Source organism: Anolis carolinensis, unplaced genomic scaffold (genome assembly GCF_035594765.1).
Source record: "Anolis carolinensis isolate JA03-04 unplaced genomic scaffold, rAnoCar3.1.pri scaffold_7, whole genome shotgun sequence".
NCBI lineage: Eukaryota > Metazoa > Chordata > Lepidosauria > Squamata > Dactyloidae > Anolis > Anolis carolinensis.
In genome coordinates, this window is record NW_026943818.1 from 27624116 (window position 1) to 27643191 (window position 19076).

Here is a 19076-nt window from a genome sequence, read left to right on the forward strand (position 1 = left end):
AGTGCAAAACAACAACAACAATGAAAGAACAATAAAATATTTTAAAATGAAAACAATTTTAACCAACATAAACCTATCAGGCCAATGAGATAATCAAGTTAATTAGGATTGTTGTTGTTGTTGTTGTTGTGTGCCTTCAAGTCAAGTGGCTGAGCCTAAGTCTAATATTATTTATTTATTCATTTACTACATTTATTTACTACATTTATATCCCACCCTTCTCACCCCGAAGGGAACTCAGAGCAGCTGTATGTACATACAATCTATATATATAAAAGAGTGATGGCATCACGGCAGCGGACAAAACAACAAAAGTAAACACCCCACAACCTCGAAAATTGACATCACAACCCCTCATCCATGCCTCTAGGTTGATACAACAAAAAGAAAAGAAAAATAAAGTCCTAATTAGAGGGAGAGGAATAATTGTTTTTATCCAATTGCTGCCAGTTAGAAGGCTAAGCTCCGCTCACTTGGTCTCCTAGCAACCCACAGCCCAGGGGACCCTTTACCTTAACTATCACCAATTCCTCAATACTTTATTTCCCATACCACCATACTTCACCACAGCAACGCGTGGCAGGGCACAGCTAGTATATTATATTATTAGCATAGCACAATATTAGCATCATATATTACTATATTGAACTATACCACTATACTGTAATATTATATGTAATATATAACATGTAATTAATATTATTATATGGTATTATTATTAGTATTACATTGTATAACATGATAATATTATCAATATCATATGTATATATAATATATTATATTATTAAAACTGATATAAAAATATTATATTATAAATGAGGGTGGGGGCCAGGTAAATGACCTTGGAGGGCCGCATCCGGCCCCCGGGCCTTAGTTTGGGGACCCCTGTTGTAGAGTTTATCAACAGGTGTAGGTTTAAGGCATCCTGTGATGATTCTGCATGTTTCATTCAGTGCTGTGTCCACCTGCTTTGCATGGGCAGACTTGTGCCAGACAGGACAGGCATACTCTGCCGTTGAGAAAGACAAGGCCAGGGCTGAGGTTCTTACTACTTGTGGGTCTGCACCCCATGCGCTGCCAGTCAGTTTCCGCAGGATGTTGTTGCGTGCAGCTACTTTGTGCTTGGTGTTCATGCCGTGTTTCCTATATGTTAGTGTTCGGTCTAAGGCAGGGGTCCTCAAACTTTTTAAGCCGAGGGCCGGTCCACAATCCTTCAGACTGTTGAGGGGCCGGATTATCATTTGAAACGATAAACAAGTCCCTTAATTCCATAGACTTTGCACATTGGTCAGCCACAATTCAAGCCCCCTCATCCCATTGGACGGCAGTTAACTCAGCATTCGAGAATATATGTGACCAACTAAAAAACCATTTAACTGAGAATGCTACCCCATTAATTACCAAAAGAAATAGAGCGGACTGGTTTGATACTGATTGCCAATCCATTAGGAAAAGACTTAAAAGCCTAATGAGAAAGGTGCAGGGGTCTCAGTCTAAGACTGAACATAACAATATGTTAGAACTGAGAAGGAAATATAAGCAAACCATTAGAGCGAAAAAGAAAAACCACTCAATTTCCATCTGGAACGCGTTAGAACTCGCAGCTAAAGGGAGGAACACAGTCCTCTTCTGGAACTCAGTAGCTGGACTTCTCAAAGAAAGGAAATATGCATTTGATGCCCCTATTCCTGCAGCAAACTGGGAGAACTACTACTCAGAACTGTTTGCCCCTTCATCCCTTCCAAAGAAATATATTACTCCTAATATAGAAAGCCCTGAGAATCTGCCAGACTGGACCCCGACTACTGCACAAGAAATAAAGGGTATAATCAAAAGCCTTAACAACAATAAAGCCCCCGGAGAAGACTTTTTACCACCAGAGTTATTTAAATCCAACCCTGACTGGTGGGCCCCCTTAATAGCAGGTCTATGTAATCACATAAATAACACTGCCAATATTCCTACAGGTTGGAAATTGGCAATAATTATCCCTATTTACAAAAAAGGGTGTAAAAAAGATCCAAAAAACTACAGACCTATCAGCCTAATAGATATAGTGGCCAAAATCTACTCTAAAGTGCTTCTTTCTAAATTAGAACTTTGGGAATATGAAAATAAAATCCTGCCAGAAGAACAAGCCGGCTTCAGATCAGGAAGATCCACCATGGATAACTGTTTTGTCATAAACCACCTAATATATAAACATCTAAAAAAAAAAGAGCAGACTTTATGTTGCTTTCATTGACTTAAAAGCAGCCTTTGACAGTATCAACAGAGAGCTCCTATGGCAAAAATTAACAGTACATGGAATAGACCGTAGACTACTACTCCTGGTCAAAAGTTTATACTCCAATAACCATACCCAGGTTAGAATGGCAATCAACGGTGCCTTGACAAAGAAAATAGATTCTTGCAAAGGTGTAAGACAAGGATGTTTATTGGCCCCTTTACTTTTCAACCTTTATATCAATGACCTGCCAGAGCACCTCAGCAGCCCCGAGGTCCACATGCCTAAAATAGGTAACAGACACATAAATACCCTTCTATACGCGGATGATATGGTTTTGATGTCTAGTACTCAAATAGGATTACGAAGACTATTGATTAAACTTAACACCTACGCCCACAAAAACGAGCTGACAATAAACAAATCCAAGTCAAAAATCATGGTTTTTGGAAAGCACCCATCTAGACACAAATGGGTTCTAGATGCAGAGTGCACAGAACAGGTGAGCTCTTTTACATACCTAGGCTTAGTATACTCAGAAACTGGCTCTTGGCTGGCACACTCCCAATCTTGCGCGATCAAAACTAGGGCACGCTCCAATACACTGGCAAGATTGCTAACCCACAGATATCCTGGCTTGGTGTTCATGCAGTGTTTCCTATATGTTAGTGTTCGGTCTAAGGCAGGGGTCCTCAAACTTTTTAAGCCGAGGGCCGGTCCACAATCCTTCAGACTGTTGAGGGGCCGGATTATCATTTGAAACAAATACAAACAAATTCCGATGCACACTGCATATGTCTTATTTGTAGTGCAAAGACAACAACAACAACAACAATGAAAGAAAAATACAATATTTAAAAATAAAAACAATTTTAACCAACTCAAACTGATCAGGATTTCAATGGGAAGTGTGGACCTGCTTCTGGCCAGTGAGATAGTCAAGTTAATTAGGATTATTGTTGTTGTGTGCCTTCAAGTCATTTCAAATTTTGGGCGAGCCTAAGTCAAAATTTTATTTATTATTATTTATTTATTTACTACATTTATATACTGTCCTTCTCACCCCGAAGGGGACTCAGAGCGGGTTACAATTTATATGTATATACAATATATTATAGTTTAGCATAGAACAATATTAGCATTATATATTACTATATTGAACTATACCACTATACTGTAATATTATTAGTAATTTTATATGCAATATAGAATATATAATTAATATTATTATATGGTATTATTATTAGTGTTATATTGTATTACATTATATTACTATCAATATTATATGTACAGTAGAGTCTCGCTTATCCAACGTAAACAGGCCAGCAGAATGTTGGATAAGCGAATATGTTGGATAATAAGGAGAGATTAAGGAAAAACCTATTAAACATCAAATTAGGTTATGATTTTACAAATTAAGCACCAAAACATTATGTTATACAACAAATTTGACAGAAATAGTAGTTCAGTACACAGTAATGCTATGTAGTAATTACTGTATTTACGAATTTAGCACCAAAATATCACGCTGTATTGAAAACATTGACTACAAAAATGCGTTGGATAATCCAGAATGTTGGATAAGTGAGTGTTGGATAAGTGAGACTCTACTGTATATATAATATAATATAATATTATTAAAACTGATATAAAAATATTATATTATAAAACTGAGGGCAGGGGCCAGGTAAATGACCTTGGAGGGCCGCATCTGGCCCCCGGGCCTTAGTTTGGGGACCCCTGGTCTAAGGTGACACCAAGGTATTTCGGATGGAAACAGTGTTCGAGCTCTTGGCCTTCCCAAGTAACCTTCAGTTTCCTGTTGGCTTCGCGGTTACGTAGGTGGAAAGCACACACTTGTGTCTTGGCAGGGTTAGATCCTATGAGCCCACGAGAACCTTAAGATCATCCGGGGAGGCCCTGCTCTCAATCCCACCGGCCTCACAAGCACGGCTGGTGGGGACGAGAGACAGGGCCTTCTCGGTGGTGGCTCCTCGGCTGTGGAACTCCCTCCCCAGTGACATCCGGGAGGCTCCATCCCTTTTGGGGTTCAGGAAGAAGCTGAAGACCTGGCTATGCGCGCAAGCGTTTAATGAATGAGCTCAGTTAGCATTGACATGGATCGGATTAAGGCTTTTGCACAAGGTCTGATGGATGATTGGTATATACCGTGTTTCCCCGAAAATAAGACAGTGTCTTATATTATTTTTTACTCCCAAAGACATGCTAGGTCTTATTTTCAGGGGATGTCTTATTTTTCTATAAAGAAGAATTCACATTTATTGTTGAACAAAAAATGAACATTTATTCTATACTGTACAGTAATTGTCATCACAAACCAACATAACTAAACCAGACAAACGGTGACTCCTGTCAAGAATTTCTTGTTACTACCATTATTTCCATATACAACTGGTATGTACATTTACCAATCCTGCATGCTACCCTGTTTCCCCGAAAATAAGACATCCCCAAAAAATAAGACCTAGTAGAGGTTTTGCTGAATTGCTAAATATAAGGCCTCCCCTGAAAGTAAGACCTAGCCAAGTTTTTGTATGGAAGCATGCCCGGCGCCCGTCAAACAAAACACCAGAACTTGCAGGATCGGTAAATGTACATACCAGTTGTACATGGAAATAATGATAATAATATATTAAAATGTTATATTATTTATATTTATACAGTAGTAACAAGAAATTCTTGACAGGAGTTCATAGTTTGTCTGGTTTGGTTATGTTGGTTTGTGATGACAACTACTGTACAGTATAGAATAAATGTTCATTTTTTTGTTCAACAATAAATGTGAATTCTTCTTCATGGAAAAAATAAGACATCCCCTAAAAATAAGACCTAGCACATCTTTGGGAGCAAAAAATAATATAAGACACTGTCTTATTTTCGGGGAAACACGGTATGGTGTTTTGTTTGGTGGGCGCGGGCATGCTTCCAAACAAAACCTTTGCTAGGTCTTACTTTCAGGGGAGGCCTTATATTTAGCAATTCAGCAAAACTTCTACTAGGTCTTATTTTTTGGGGATGTCTTATTTTCGGGGAAACGGTATATTTGGTGTTGCATTGTTTTAAATTTTTATATATTGTATTTTACTATGTTATTTAATTATTTTAACTGTTTTATTCTTATTTTATTGTCTTATGATGTACTGGTAGTGATCCTACCAGTTGTGTAAGCCGCCCTGAGTCCCCTCAGGGAGAAGGGCGGGGTAGAAATATTGGAAATAAATAATAAATAAGGCTCTGCTGCCCTGCAGACTAGGACACAAGGGAACAATGGCTTCAAACTACAAGAGAGGAGATTCCACCTGAACATCAGGAAGAACTTCCTCACGGTGAGAAAGGCTGTTCAGCAGTGGAACTCTCTGCCCCGGACTGTGGTGGAGGTTCCTTCTTTGGAAGCTTTTAAACAGAGGCTGTATGGCCATCTGTCGGGGGTGCTTTGAATGCGATTTCCTGCTTCTTGGCAGAATGGGGTTGGACTGGATGGCCCATGAGGTCTCTTCCAACTCTACTCTTCTATGATTCTAAGGCCAAAACAACCTCTCCGGAAGCACACCTGGCCTTCTGTTCCATTGCGAGTATGACATCTGGGTACGGAGCCTCCGGTGGCCAAGGGGATAAAAGCCTCGTGACTCGAAGGTTGGGTTGCTGACCTGAAGGCTACCAGGTTCGAATCCCACCCGGGGAGAGTGCGGATGAGCTCCCTCTCTCAGCTCCAGCTCCATGCGGGGACCTGAGAGAAGCCTCCCACAAGGATGGTAAAACATCAAAACACACAACAGCCAATTCTCTCACTCCAGAAGCAACTTTGGTTGCTCCTGACACGAAAAAAAACAAACAAAAAACTTCTGGGTTACTGTAAGTTTTCTGGGCTGTATGGCCATGTTCCGGGAAGCAGTTTCTCCCACATCTATGGCAGGCATCCTCAGAGGTTGTGAGGTCTTCGACAACAGCATGACCTCTGTTTGCGGTTGCTGTTGCGTGCCTTCAAGTCATTCCTCCTCTTCCTCTTTCTATTCTTCTTCTGCCCCTTAGAGTTGTTTCTAGTTGTGTGATTTTCTCTCGGTAACCCAGTGGGTTTCCAAAGTCAAGTAGGAATACTCAAACCATGACAAATACAGTAGAGTCTCACTTATCCAACACTCGCTTATCCAACGTTCTGGATTATCCAACGCATTTTTGTAGTCAATGTTTTCAATATATCGTGATATTTTGGTGCTAAATTCATAAATACAGTAATTACTACATAGCATTACTGCGTATAGAACTACTTTTTCTGCCAAATTTGTTGTCTAACATGATGTTTTGGTGCTTAATTTGTAAAATCATAACCTAATTTGATGTTTAATAGGCTTTTCCTTAATCCCTCCTTATTATCCAACATATTCGCTTATCCAACACTCTGCTGGCCCGTTTATGTTGGATAAGTGAGACTCTACTGTACCATCAAATCACCAGTACGTACCATCAAGTCACCAGTAAAATTGTGGACCGTGACAGTCCGACCATGACGGTGGAGGCTCCTTCTTTGGAGGCTTTTAAGCAGAGGCTGGATGGCCATCTGTCAGGGGTGCTTTGAATGCGATTTCCTGCTTCTTAGCGGGGGGTTGGACTAGATGGCCCATGAGGTCTCTTCCAACTCTGCTATTCTATGATTCTATGACCGTGACGGTCCGACCATCAGAGGGTTTTTCTCAGACAAGGAATCCTCGGAGGTTGCTCAGCCTAGAATGCCTGGAATTCCTTGGCAGTCTCCCGTTTGTTCCTGTACTAGCCAGGGCTGTTTGCCATCCAAGATCAGATGGGATCTGGTGCCTTGAGAGTATTTAGGCCACAGGGCCATTCCTACATGTCAGTTGTTGTTTTTTTTTTGGTATTTAGGCCATCCTTTCTGCCTTATCACAGGGTTTTCTTGGTAAGAGAACCTTTCCTTAGCCATTTCTGGGAGTAAATTCTCCATGAAACGAGCACAGCAACGGCATTAAGAACGGTAGATTAGTTCACCCTAAAGCTCCCCTAATTCTCTCTTCCTTGTTATACTATAGCTACTAGTGGTTTGCATTTGTATGGAATCGCTATTTGTTTTGTTTAGTTCCATTCGTTTTGTATCAGTTTTGTATTTGTCCCTATATGCGTCTATACAAATAGACTTTTCGTCTCGCTTACGAAAAAACAAAAATTTTCAGACTATTGGCAGCAATGGGAGGGCTTCCGTGGCTCATCCCGGCCCGGCTCGGTTAGAGGGGTGAAAATCGCGGCACACGGGGGGCATTTCAACACCTTGAAAAACCTTTGGGTCTTCCCCAGAGTCCTATTGTTATTAATATTACTACAGTAGAGTCTCACTTATCCAACATAAACGGGCCAGCAGAGTGTTGGATAAGCGAATATGTTGGATAATAAGGAGGGATTAAGGAAAAGCCTATTAAACATCAAATTAGGTTATGATTTTACAAATTAAGCACCAAAACATCATGTTAGACAACAAATTTGGCAGAAAAAGTAGTTCTATACGCAGTAATGCTATGTAGTAATTACTGTATTTATGAATTTAGCACCAAAATATCACGATATATTGAAAACATTGACTACAAAAATGCGTTGGATAATCCAGAACGTTGGATAAGCGAATGTTGGATAAGTGAGACTCTACTGTATTATTGTAGTGAGCTCCCGCCTGCCAGCTCTAGCTTGCGGGGACACGAGAGAAGCCTCCAGGCAGGATGGCAACACATCCGGGCAACATGCCCTGGGCAACGTCTCTGTAGATGACCAATTCTCTCACACCAGAAGAACCTGCAGTATGTTCTCAAGTTGGGTGAGCTCCCGCCTGTCAGCTCTAGCTTGCGGGGACACGAGAGAAGCCTCCAAGCAGGACGGTAACACATCCGGGCAACGTCCCCTGGGCAACGTCTCTGTGGACGACCAATTCTCTCACACCAGAAGCAACCTGCAGTATGTTCTCAAGTCGGGTGAGTTCCCGCCTGTCAGCTCTAGCTTGCGGGGACACGAGAGAAGCCTCCCAGCAGGATGGGCACTTTTAATAAGCCCATCTCCCCCATACTCTAGAGGTTCTAGTTTGCAGCATTTGTGGTGGGAAAGGGACCCAGCTTAGCTCTTGTGTGTTCATGCCTTCAAGTTGCCGGTTGACTTACGATCAGATGTCAGCTTTGAAAAGGGGGAAAAAAAAGATCTTCTTTTGCTGCGAGAAAGAGAAGGTCTCATGTTCAGTAAGAGGCGGGCGGGCGTCTCCTCCGGAGTTTGAGAGATCAAAGGGAGGCGTAAATTACTCTGCCGCGTCTTGCAACTCAGCCAAGTTCCTTCCAAAAATCCCAGTTCGCCCTGAACTGGATGACGAACCGACTCCGGCCCTCTTGGCTTGCCCAAACCGGCAGTGTCTCCTGAGAAATTAAGTGGTTGTCTCTCTTGGGTTTTTGAGACAGAAAACTGTGGAACATAGAATCATAGAATCATATCTCTGCTTGTGTGCATTTACACAACAACGCGCACGGCTTTTTGTTTGTTTCTCTTTAGCCTTTTAATGGTAGTTATTAGTGATGTGCACGGTATTTGTTTCATTCGTCTATTCAGATGCACAAAACGAAAGATGCCATTTTCGGATAAAACAAAAGGCGACACAAAAGAGAAAGCTGCTCGCTCTCGTTTTCTTTTCGTTTCGGGCTGCGTAACCATGACAGCTGATGTGTACTAATGGTTGTTAATAATAATATTAATACTAATAACAATAGTTGTTCTGGTACCCTAAGCTGAGTCTGAGAAAGGTCTGCTTCTCCATGACATCTGATGTGTACCAATGGGTGTTAATAATAATATTAATATAAATAACGATGGTTGTTCTAAGACCCTTAGCTGAGTCTGAGAGAGAAGTGCCTCCCCATGATAACTGATGTGTGCCAATGGGTGTTAATAATAATATTAATAACAACAGTTGTTCTGGTACCCTAAGCTGAGTCTGAGAAAGATCTTCTTCATGACATCTGATGTGTACCAATGGGTGTTAATAATAATATTAATATAAATAACGATGGTTGTTCTAAGACCCTTAGCTGAGTCTGAGAGAGAAGTGCTTCGCCATGATAACTGATGTGTGCCAATGGGTGTTAACAATAGTATTAATATTAATAACAATAGTTGTTCTGGGACCCTAAGCTGAGACTGAGAAAGGTATGCTTCTTCATGACATCTGATGTGTACCCGTGGGTGTAAATAATAATATTAATATAAATAATGATAGTTGTTCTAAGACCCTTAGCTGAGTCTGAGAGAGAAGTGCTTCCCAATGATAGCTGATGTGTACCCATGGGTGTTAATAATAATATTAATATAAATAACAATAGTTGTTCTAAGACCCTTAGCTGAGTCTAAGAGAGAAGTGCTTCGCCATGATAACTGATGTGTGCCAATGGGTGTTAACAATAGTATTAATATTAATAACAATAGTTGTTCTGGGACCCTAAGCTGAGACTGAGAAAGGTATGCTTCTTCATGACATCTGATGTGTACCCGTGGGTGTAAATAATAATATTAATATAAATAATGATAGTTGTTCTAAGACCCTTAGCTGAGTCTGAGAGAGAAGTGCTTCCCAATGATAGCTGATGTGTACCCATGGGTGTTAATAATAATATTAATATAAATAACAATAGTTGTTCTAAGACCCTTAGCTGAGTCTAAGAGAGAAGTGCTTCGCCATGATAACTGATGTGTGCCAATGGGTGTTAACAATAGTATTAATATTAATAACAATAGTTGTTCTGGGACCCTAAGCTGAGACTGAGAAAGGTATGCTTCTTCATGACATCTGATGTGTACCCGTGGGTGTAAATAATAATATTAATATAAATAATGATAGTTGTTCTAAGACCCTTAGCTGAGTCTGAGAGAGAAATGCTTCCCCATGATACCTGATGTGTGCCAATGGGTGCTAATAATAATATTAATATAAATAACAATAGTTGTTCTGGGACCCTAAGCTGAGTCTGAGAAAAGTCTGCTTCTTCATGACATCTGATGTGTACCCATGGGTGTTAATAATAATATTAATATAAATAACGATGGTTGTTCTAAGACCCTTAGCTGAGTCTGAGAGAGAAGTGCTTCCCCATGATAACTGTTGTGTGCCAATGGGTGTTAATAATAATATTAATAACAATAGTTATTCTGGGACCCTAAGCTGAGTCTGAGAAAGGTCTGCTTCCTCATGACATATGATGTGTACTCATGGGTGCTAATAATAATATTAATATAAATAACGATGGTTGTTCTAAGACCCTTAGCTGAGTCTGAGAGAGAAGTGCTTCCCCATGATAACTGATGTGTGCCAATGGGTATTAATAATATTTATTTATTTATTTATTTATTATTTCCATCATTTCTATCCCGCCCTTCTCACCCGAAGGGACTCAGGGCAGCTTACAAAACTGGCAGAATTCAATGCCAATACACAACAATACAACAATAATATTAATATTAATAACAATAATACAGCAGGTCGCTTCTGGTGTGAGAGAATTGGTCATCTACAGAGACGTTGCCCAGGGCATGTTGCCCGGATGTGTTACCATCCTGCCTGGAGGCTTCTCTCGTGTCCCTGCAAGCTAGAGCTGACAGGTGGGAGCTCACCCAACTTGAGAACATACTGCAGGTCGCTTCTGGTGTGAGAGAATTGGTCGTCCACAGAGACGTTGCCCAGGGGACGTTGCCCGGATGTGTTACCGTCCTGCTGGGAGGCTTCTCTCATGTCCCCGCAAGCTAGAGCTGACAGGTGGGAGCTCACCCAACTTGAGAACATACTGCAGGTCGCTTCTGGAGTGAGAGAATTGGTCATCTACAGAGACGTTGCCCAGGGGACGTTGCCCGGATGTGTTACCATCCTGCCTGGAGGCTTCTCTCATGTCCCCGCAAGCTAGAGCTGACAGGCAGGAGCTCACCCTACTTGAGAACACACTGCAAGTTGCTTCTGGTGTGAGAGAATTGGTCGTCCACAGAGACGTTGCCCAGGGGACGTTGCCCGGATGTGTTACCATCCTGCTTGGAGGCTTCTCTCGTGTCCCCGCAAGCTAGAGCTGACAGGTGGGAGCTCACCCAACTTGAGAACATACTGCAGGTCGCTTCTGGTGTGAGAGAATTGGTCGTCCACAGAGACGTTGCCCAGGGGACGTTGCCCAGATGTGTTACCGTCCTGCTGGGAGGCTTCTCTCATGTCCCCGCAAGCTAGAGCTGACAGGCGGGAGCTCACCCCATCTCGCGGATTCGAACTGGCAACCTTCAGGCCAGCAACCCAACCTTCAGGTCAGCAGTCCAGCCGGCACAAGGGTTTAACCTCATGCCCTGATTGATCATCCTGTGGTATCATTAACATCTGAAACGCTCATACCACGAGAAGGGGAATGAAATTGTTGAAAGGAGAGCGGACACAGCTCTTTAAAAAGCATATGAATCAGTGTCATTATTGATAAGATCTTCTTTTAGAAGCAGGGTCAGCCCTGGTTAGGACTTGGATGGGAGACTGCCAACAAATACCCGCCAATTTTTCAGATGGTAAAACCACCTCAGAGCCTTCCTTTTTCTGAGAAAGCCCTACAATTTCCATTAGGTCGCCATACGTCAACAAGAGACTTGAAGTCATATTAATGTGGAAATCAAGCTGAGCTTAAACTCTTGACAAAGGAAGGCAAAGTCAGTTCTCTCATTGCCGGAGCCTAAAGCCACCAGATCTCATCTATGATTCTGTAAAGGAACTGGCAAAATGACTTCTCAGGTTACCTTGCCAAAGAAAACCCTACAAAATTCATGGAGTCCATGTACGAGGAAATTCAAAGGCACACATAAATAATAACGTACAGAGGATAGGAAATGAATGAGATGAACTTAACCTCTTAACACAGGAAGGCAAAGACAACTGTCTCATTACCGGAGCCTAAAGCCACCTGATCTCATCTATCTATATATATAAAAGGGTAATGAAATTTCGGCCTAGGACAAAGCAACAAAACTACACATCCCAGAAACACTAAACTTGGCAGCACAACCCCTCATCCATGCCTCTACGTTCATACAACAAAAAGCTCCAGCTACTCCAGAAAATTTATTTATTTATTTATTTATTTACATCATTTATATTCCGCCCTTCTCACCCCGAAGGGGACTCAGGGCGGATCACATTACACATATTAGGCAAACATTCAATGCCTTTTTAACACAGGACAAAGACAAACAAACATAGCTCCGAGCGGGCCTCGAACTTATGACCTCCTGGTCAGTGACTCATTGCTCTCCCGTCTGCGCCACAGCCCCGGGCCAGGCCAGGCTTTGAGACTGCAAGGCTATTCACTGCTATTCCATAAGGATTCCCATAAGCCACAGCAACGCGTGGCCGGGCAAAGCTAGTGATTCTATAAAGGAACTGGCAAAATGACTTCTCAGGTTATCTTAACAAAGAAAACCCTACAAAATTCATGGAGTCCATGTACGAGGCAATTCAAAGGCGCACATAAATAATAACTTACAGAGGATAGGAAATGAATGAGATGAACTTAACCTCTTAACACAGGAAGGCAAAAATGACTCTCTCACGGCCGGGGCCCTAAAATTCTCTGAAGGCAGTAGAGCTAATCCCCTTTTGACTGTAATTCCCAGAATCGACGGCAATATGGAGGAAAACGGACCTATCCGTACCTTGTTGGCCAACGAAAGGCAGGGCCGGAGGTCCCTCTCGGGCCGCTCCAGCTTGACGATGGAGACAAATCCGGGGACGGTGTGCTCATCCTCGCTGGTGTTGCACAGAGACAAAGGGTGGAACTGGGGAGAGAAAAGAAAGGGAGTCAGGTCTGAAGTGCGAGGGGGAACATTGCGCCACAACCAAGTGGAGGGTGTAACTACAAAACCAATCACATGCACCAGGAATATTGAAAAAATGGAAGTCATGAATAACTTTAATGTAGTTAGTTAAAAACAATGTCACAAATTGATCTGGAGATAGCAAAGGATGTAATGAAGTTACATTTCAAAAACCTGAAGTGAGTTGAAATCACTTTGCTGGCTGTGTTTTCAGAGGCTTTGGTGTTGTGGTTTCAGCATCGGACTACAACTCTGGAGACAAGGGTTCGAATCATCGCTTAGCATGGGCCAGACTTAACACAGCGGGCTCAACCGTTGTGCTGCGGAAAAATCCTGCCAATCGAAAGGTCGGTAGTTCGAGCCCGGGTCGGGGTGAGCACCTGCCATCAGCCCCAGCTCACCTACCAACCTAGCAGGTCAAAAGCAGAAATGTGAATACAGTAGAGTCTCCCTTATCCAACACTCGCTTATCCAACGTTCTGGATTATCCAACGCATTTTTGTAGTCAATGTTTTCAATACATTGTGATATTTTGGTGCTAAATTTGTAAATACAGTAATTACTACATAGCATTACTGCACATGGAACTACTTTTTCTGTCAAATTTGTTGTATAACATGATGTTTTGGTGCTTCATTTGTAAAATCAAAAACTAGATTTATTTATTTACTTGCTGTGCCCGGCCACATGTTGCTGTGGCGTTGTCTGGTGGTGTTGGTGAGAAATTATTGAGGTAGTGGTGGTATTGAATGTCTGTTGTATGGTTGTCTTTATGTTTAGTATGCATTTGGTTGTTTGTGTACTGTGGAAGTGGTGAGGGTAGAGGGGGGTCTATGTCCCTGTGTAGTATTTATACGTTGTCTGTGTGTTGTGAATGCTTGGATTGTGTCCTGCTCCATAGTAGAAAGGTTTGGACTGGATGGCCCTTAAGAGTCTCTCCAAACTCTTGTGCCTGTCCTCTGGGCTGAGTAGGTTTCTAGGAGACCAAGTGGGTGGAACTTAGCCTTGTAATTGGCAGCAATTGGATAAAAACAATTATTGCTCTCCCTCTAATTAGGACTTTATTTTTCTTTTTTTGTTGTTGTATCAACCTAGAGGCATGGATGATGGGTTGTGTTGTCAAATTTCGAGGTTGGGGGGCCTGTAGTTTTGTTGTTTTGTGGGTCGCCGTGATGCCATCACTCATTTATATATATATATATATATATATATATATATATATATATATATATATATATATAAAATTTCTATTATTATTGTAGTATATTATCATATTATTACTATTATATTATTTTTATATTATTCATTATTCATGACTACATTGAAACTAGAATAGAGAGAAATCAGCATGGAAACTGCAAGAGGTACCACAGATGGAAATAATGGTAGTAAATAGTTTTTGATTTATGAATACAGTTATATATTACAACTAGCTGTGCCCAGCCACACGTTGCTGTATGGTAGTATGGGAAATAAAGTATTGAGGAATTGGTGGTAGTTAAGGTAAAGGGTAACAGTGTGGAGTCCAGATAATCCAGTTAAAGCAGATAATATAAGATTATAAATGGGTTATATAGCTGTGTGGAAGGGCCTTGAGTCTACACTGCCATCTAATCCAGTTAAAATCTGATTATCTGTAATTTATAGGCAGTGTGGAAGAGGCCTAAGTGAGGCCTAACTCTGCCTGTCCCCTGGGCTGAGTGGGTTGCTGCCAAGTTTAGTGTTTCTAGGATGTGTAGTTTTGTTGTTTTGTCCTAGGCCGAAATTTCATTACCCTTTTATATATATAGATTATATATTTTTGTTATTTAAACTATACATATTGCGAAATTATGGTTTTTTTCTCGAAGTGACGCACTACCCAATTCATGCTAGGTTTTTTGGTGAATTTTGACACACCAAGTGCAAAAGGTTGCCCATCATTGGCATAGAAAATGGAGCAACAGCCGGAGTCAAGCACAGACTCCAAGATGTTGAAAATAAGAAAATAAGAAAAAAAACTGCCTTTAACTCTGTTTGCGTTGTCTGTCCTTGTTAATTGTATCATTGGCATTGAATGTTTGCCGTATGTGTGTTCTGACTAGTAGCTATTGCTTGAGTATGTTTTAATATATTGTATGATTTTATGTTTATATGTTTTAAATGTATTTATGTGATGGTATTTTATTGTGTATTGCTGGGCTTGGTCCCCATGTGAGCCGCCCTGGGTCCCTTCGGGGAGATGGAACAGGATATAAGAATAAAGTAGTAGTAATAGTAGTAGTAGTTGTGTATTGCTGGGCTTGGTCCCCATGTGAGCCGCCCCGGGTCCCTTCGGGGAGATGGGACGGGATATAAGAATAAAGTAGTAGTAGTAGTTGTTGTTGTTGTTTATTGCTGGGCTTGGTCCCCATGTGAGGCGCCCTGGGTCCCTTCGGGGAGATGGAACAGGATATAAGAATAAAGTAGTAGTAATAGTAGCAGTAGTTGTGTATTGCTGAGCTTGGTCCCCATGTGAGCCGCCCTGGGTCCCTTCGGGTGAGATGGGACGGGATATAAGAATAAAGTAGTAGTTGTTGTTGTTGTTGTTGTGTATTGCTGGGCTTGGTCCCCATGTGAGCCGCCCCGGGTCCCTTCGGGGAGATGGGACGGGATATAAGAATAAAGTAGTAGTAGTTGTTGTTGTTGTTGTGTATTGCTGGGCTTGGTCCCCATGTGAGCCGCCCTGGGTCGCTTCGGGGAGATGGGACGGGACATAAGAATAAAGTAGTAGTAGTAGTAGTAGTAGTTGTGTATTGCTGGGCTTGGTCCCCATGTGAGCCGCCCTGGATCCCTTCGGGGAGATGGGACGGGACATAAGAATAAAGTAGTAGAAGTAGTAGTAGTAGTTGTGTATTGCTGGGCTTGGTCCCCATGTGAGCCGCCCCAGGTCCCTTTGGGGAAATGGGACGGGATATAAGAATAAAGTAGTAGTAGTAGTAGTAGTAGTAGTTGTGTATTGCTGGGCTTGGTCCCCATGTGAGCCGCCCCGGGTCGCTTCGGGGAGATGGGATGGGATTTAAGAATAAAGTAGTAGTAGTAGTAGTTGTTGTTGTTGTGTATTGCTGGGCTTGGTCCCCATGTGAGCCGCCCCGGGTCCCTTCGGGGAGATGGGACGGGACATAAGAATAAAGTAGTAGTAGTAGTAGTAGTAGTGTATTGCTGGGCTTGGTCCCCATGTGAGCCGCCCCGGGTCCCTTCGGGGAGATGGGACGGAACATAAGAATAAAGTAGTAGTAGTAGTAGTAGTAGTTGTGTATTGCTGGGCTTGGTCCCTATGTGAGCCGCCCTGGGTCCCTTCGGGGAGATGGGACAGGATATAAGAATAAAGTAGTAGTAGTAGTAGTAGTAGTAGTTGTGTATTGCTGGGCTTGGTCCCCATGTGAGCCGCCCTGGGTCCCTTCGGGGAGATGGAATGGGATATAAGAATAAAGTAGTAGTAGTAGTAGTAGTAGTAGTAGTTGTGTATTGCTGGGCTTGGTCCCCATGTGAGCCGCCCCGGGTCCCTTCGGGGAGATGGGACGGGATATAAGAATAAAATAGTAGTAGTAGTAGTAGTAGTTGTTGTTGTTGTTATTCTGTAATTCCCCTTCAGGGTAAGAAGAGTGGGGTATAACTACTGTAAATAAATGAACAAATACTCTCATCCCCCAAACCCCTTGAAATGGCTTGAAGGACACATGACAGCAGTGACGGCGACAACGTTCTCGGTATTCTGTTATCAACAACAAGAAGTATTGGAAGGGCAAGGAGCTCAAGTTACTCCACAAGTTACTTGTTCAACATTTATAACAACAGGCTAAAGTCACAGATGGATTTCATGGGGTCAAGCCCATATGGATGGGCTAACATCTCAACCTGGATCCAAAGAACAACAGCTCAGTTTTATGACAAGGAAGCCAAAGAGGTGAGCACCAAAGAAGAGGCCCTTTTGTCCACTAGAGACGACAGTTTGGCAGCGGGAAAAAGTGGTTCTTCTCACAAGAAATGCTCCAAAGACTTGACATCACAGAGGCCTTCTTAACCTGAACGGAAATAAATGCACTTTATGGCCGCCATAAAGCCTCACGGCAAACAAGAACGGACTTTCTTTCCATTCATGGTCACCGAAATGTGATTCATTTTTTCCCCACAATCCCACGAGAGAGTCAGATTTTCTCTCTCTCTCGTTCTCGCTTTCATTCTCTCGCCTCTCGGTCTTCTCGCCTTCTCTGGAGGTCTTTTCGCCTCCCGGCCTCCCGCCTTCTTCCCCACTTTATTGTCATCACAACTACCTCAAAGGGTTGTTGTGATGACAATAAAGTGGGGAAGAAGGCGGGGGGAAAATCACATACCATGAAATCACTGGAGGAAGTGGGAAATAAATAAGGGGCAAAAATGGTAAACAAAGAAATAATCCATGAGTCCATCAATTTCATCTCTCCAATCTCCACTAGATGGAAGAATGGGTGGATTGACCACTTTGAGCCTTTTGTTGATTGAAAAAGAGAAACAGAGACATATAAACTACAACAACCACAACAGCAACCACCACAACAAGAAGCCATGTTGATTGGTTGCTTCCATGTCGATGGGACAGTGAAGAGACAAAAACCTTTCCAATGCTAATTAGGGTGATTAACTGAAACATTAATGCTGGCTTCCCAGTGACAAAGGACTCTTGCCACACCCTGGACTCTACACAGACATATGTTCTTTCCTTTCCTTACTTAGTTTATCCATACCTCACAACCTCTGAGGATGCCTGCCATAGATGTGGGCGAAACGTCAGGAGAGAATACTTCTGGAACATGGCCACACAGCCCGAAAGACATACAACAACCCTATTCCAGGAGTGTTCCATGGTGCTGAACTTCATTTGTAAGCGAATTCAGCACTTGGAGAGCTCCTTCTGAATGAGCCAAGACCTGGAACGGACTCCAAAGCCCCACTGACATAGGACCCATCCGTCGCAGCCTCTGGTTGCCACTGGTTTGGATGAGCTCAAACTGGGGAATGTTTTGAGCTGGGCTCTGAAACAGGGAGCGACTGTGCCGCCGGTGCGCTTTCATCTCTTGCGACCATCTGTGTTTGGCAGACTGCCCTACCTCTTACCCCGACAATGCTTGCACCTGCTCCTGCCAACCTTTGACAAGAAATAAGGAAGGGCTTTTCACATCTCCACTGGAAATGAGATGGTTTTTATGGCTCTCCCATGGCTCGCTGTCCTCATGGGTAGAAGGAAAAGAAGGAAAACAGTAGAAAAAGGAAGAAAAAGGAGGCGATAGGGCCTCTGCAAGGAGAAGATGGGATGATGGCGACAGGGGACAGGGAAAAGGCAGAACTGCTCAATGCCTTCTTTGCCTCAGTCTTCTCACAAAAATAAAGCCATCTTCAACCTCAGCAACATGAAATGGAAGAAGGATTGGGGGAAATCCAACCCCAAATAGGGAAACAAGTTGTCCAGGAACACCTGGCCGCTCTAAACGAATTCAAGTCGCCAGGGCCAGATCAACTACATCCAAGAATATCGAAGGAACTAGCGGAAGTTATTTCACAACCACTGGCAATTATCTTCGAGAGTTCTTGGAGAATGGGAGAAGTCCCAAGCAATTCTCTTTGAGGAAGGACGGAGCCTCAAAGGGAGCCTGTCCACTGTCACCAGAACACTGTCATGGACACATTGTGAGCTAGGCCCTCCCAAAACTGGAGGAGAATGGAAAAAGGAGGCTGGCAATGGTCCTAGTGACACCTGGGTATATACACTAGAGGTGTGCATTCGTATAGAATTACTGTTCGTTTTGTGTAGTTTCATATGTGTCGTCGAAAATGGACCGCCTATACGACATGAATTTTCGTCTGGCTTACGAAAAAAATGAAAATGTTCGGACCATTGGCTGCAATGGGAGGGCTTCCAAGGCTCACCCCCCCCCAGGCTGGGTTTTTGGACTAGAGGTAGAGTCTCCTTCCTTTTCTG

General features: G+C 42.6%; 1 protein-coding gene across 1 annotated transcript in view; it reads right to left on the reverse strand.

The window, feature by feature from the left end:
• rnf43 (ring finger protein 43) overlaps window positions 1-19076 on the reverse strand; it is an 89185-nt gene that overhangs the window by 41234 nt on the left and 28875 nt on the right. Inside the window, exon 2 of the mRNA XM_062960302.1 lies at window positions 12941-13063. Within this exon, the coding sequence (XP_062816372.1) occupies window positions 12941-13063 (123 nt within the window). The remainder of the gene's footprint in view (window positions 1-12940; window positions 13064-19076) is intronic.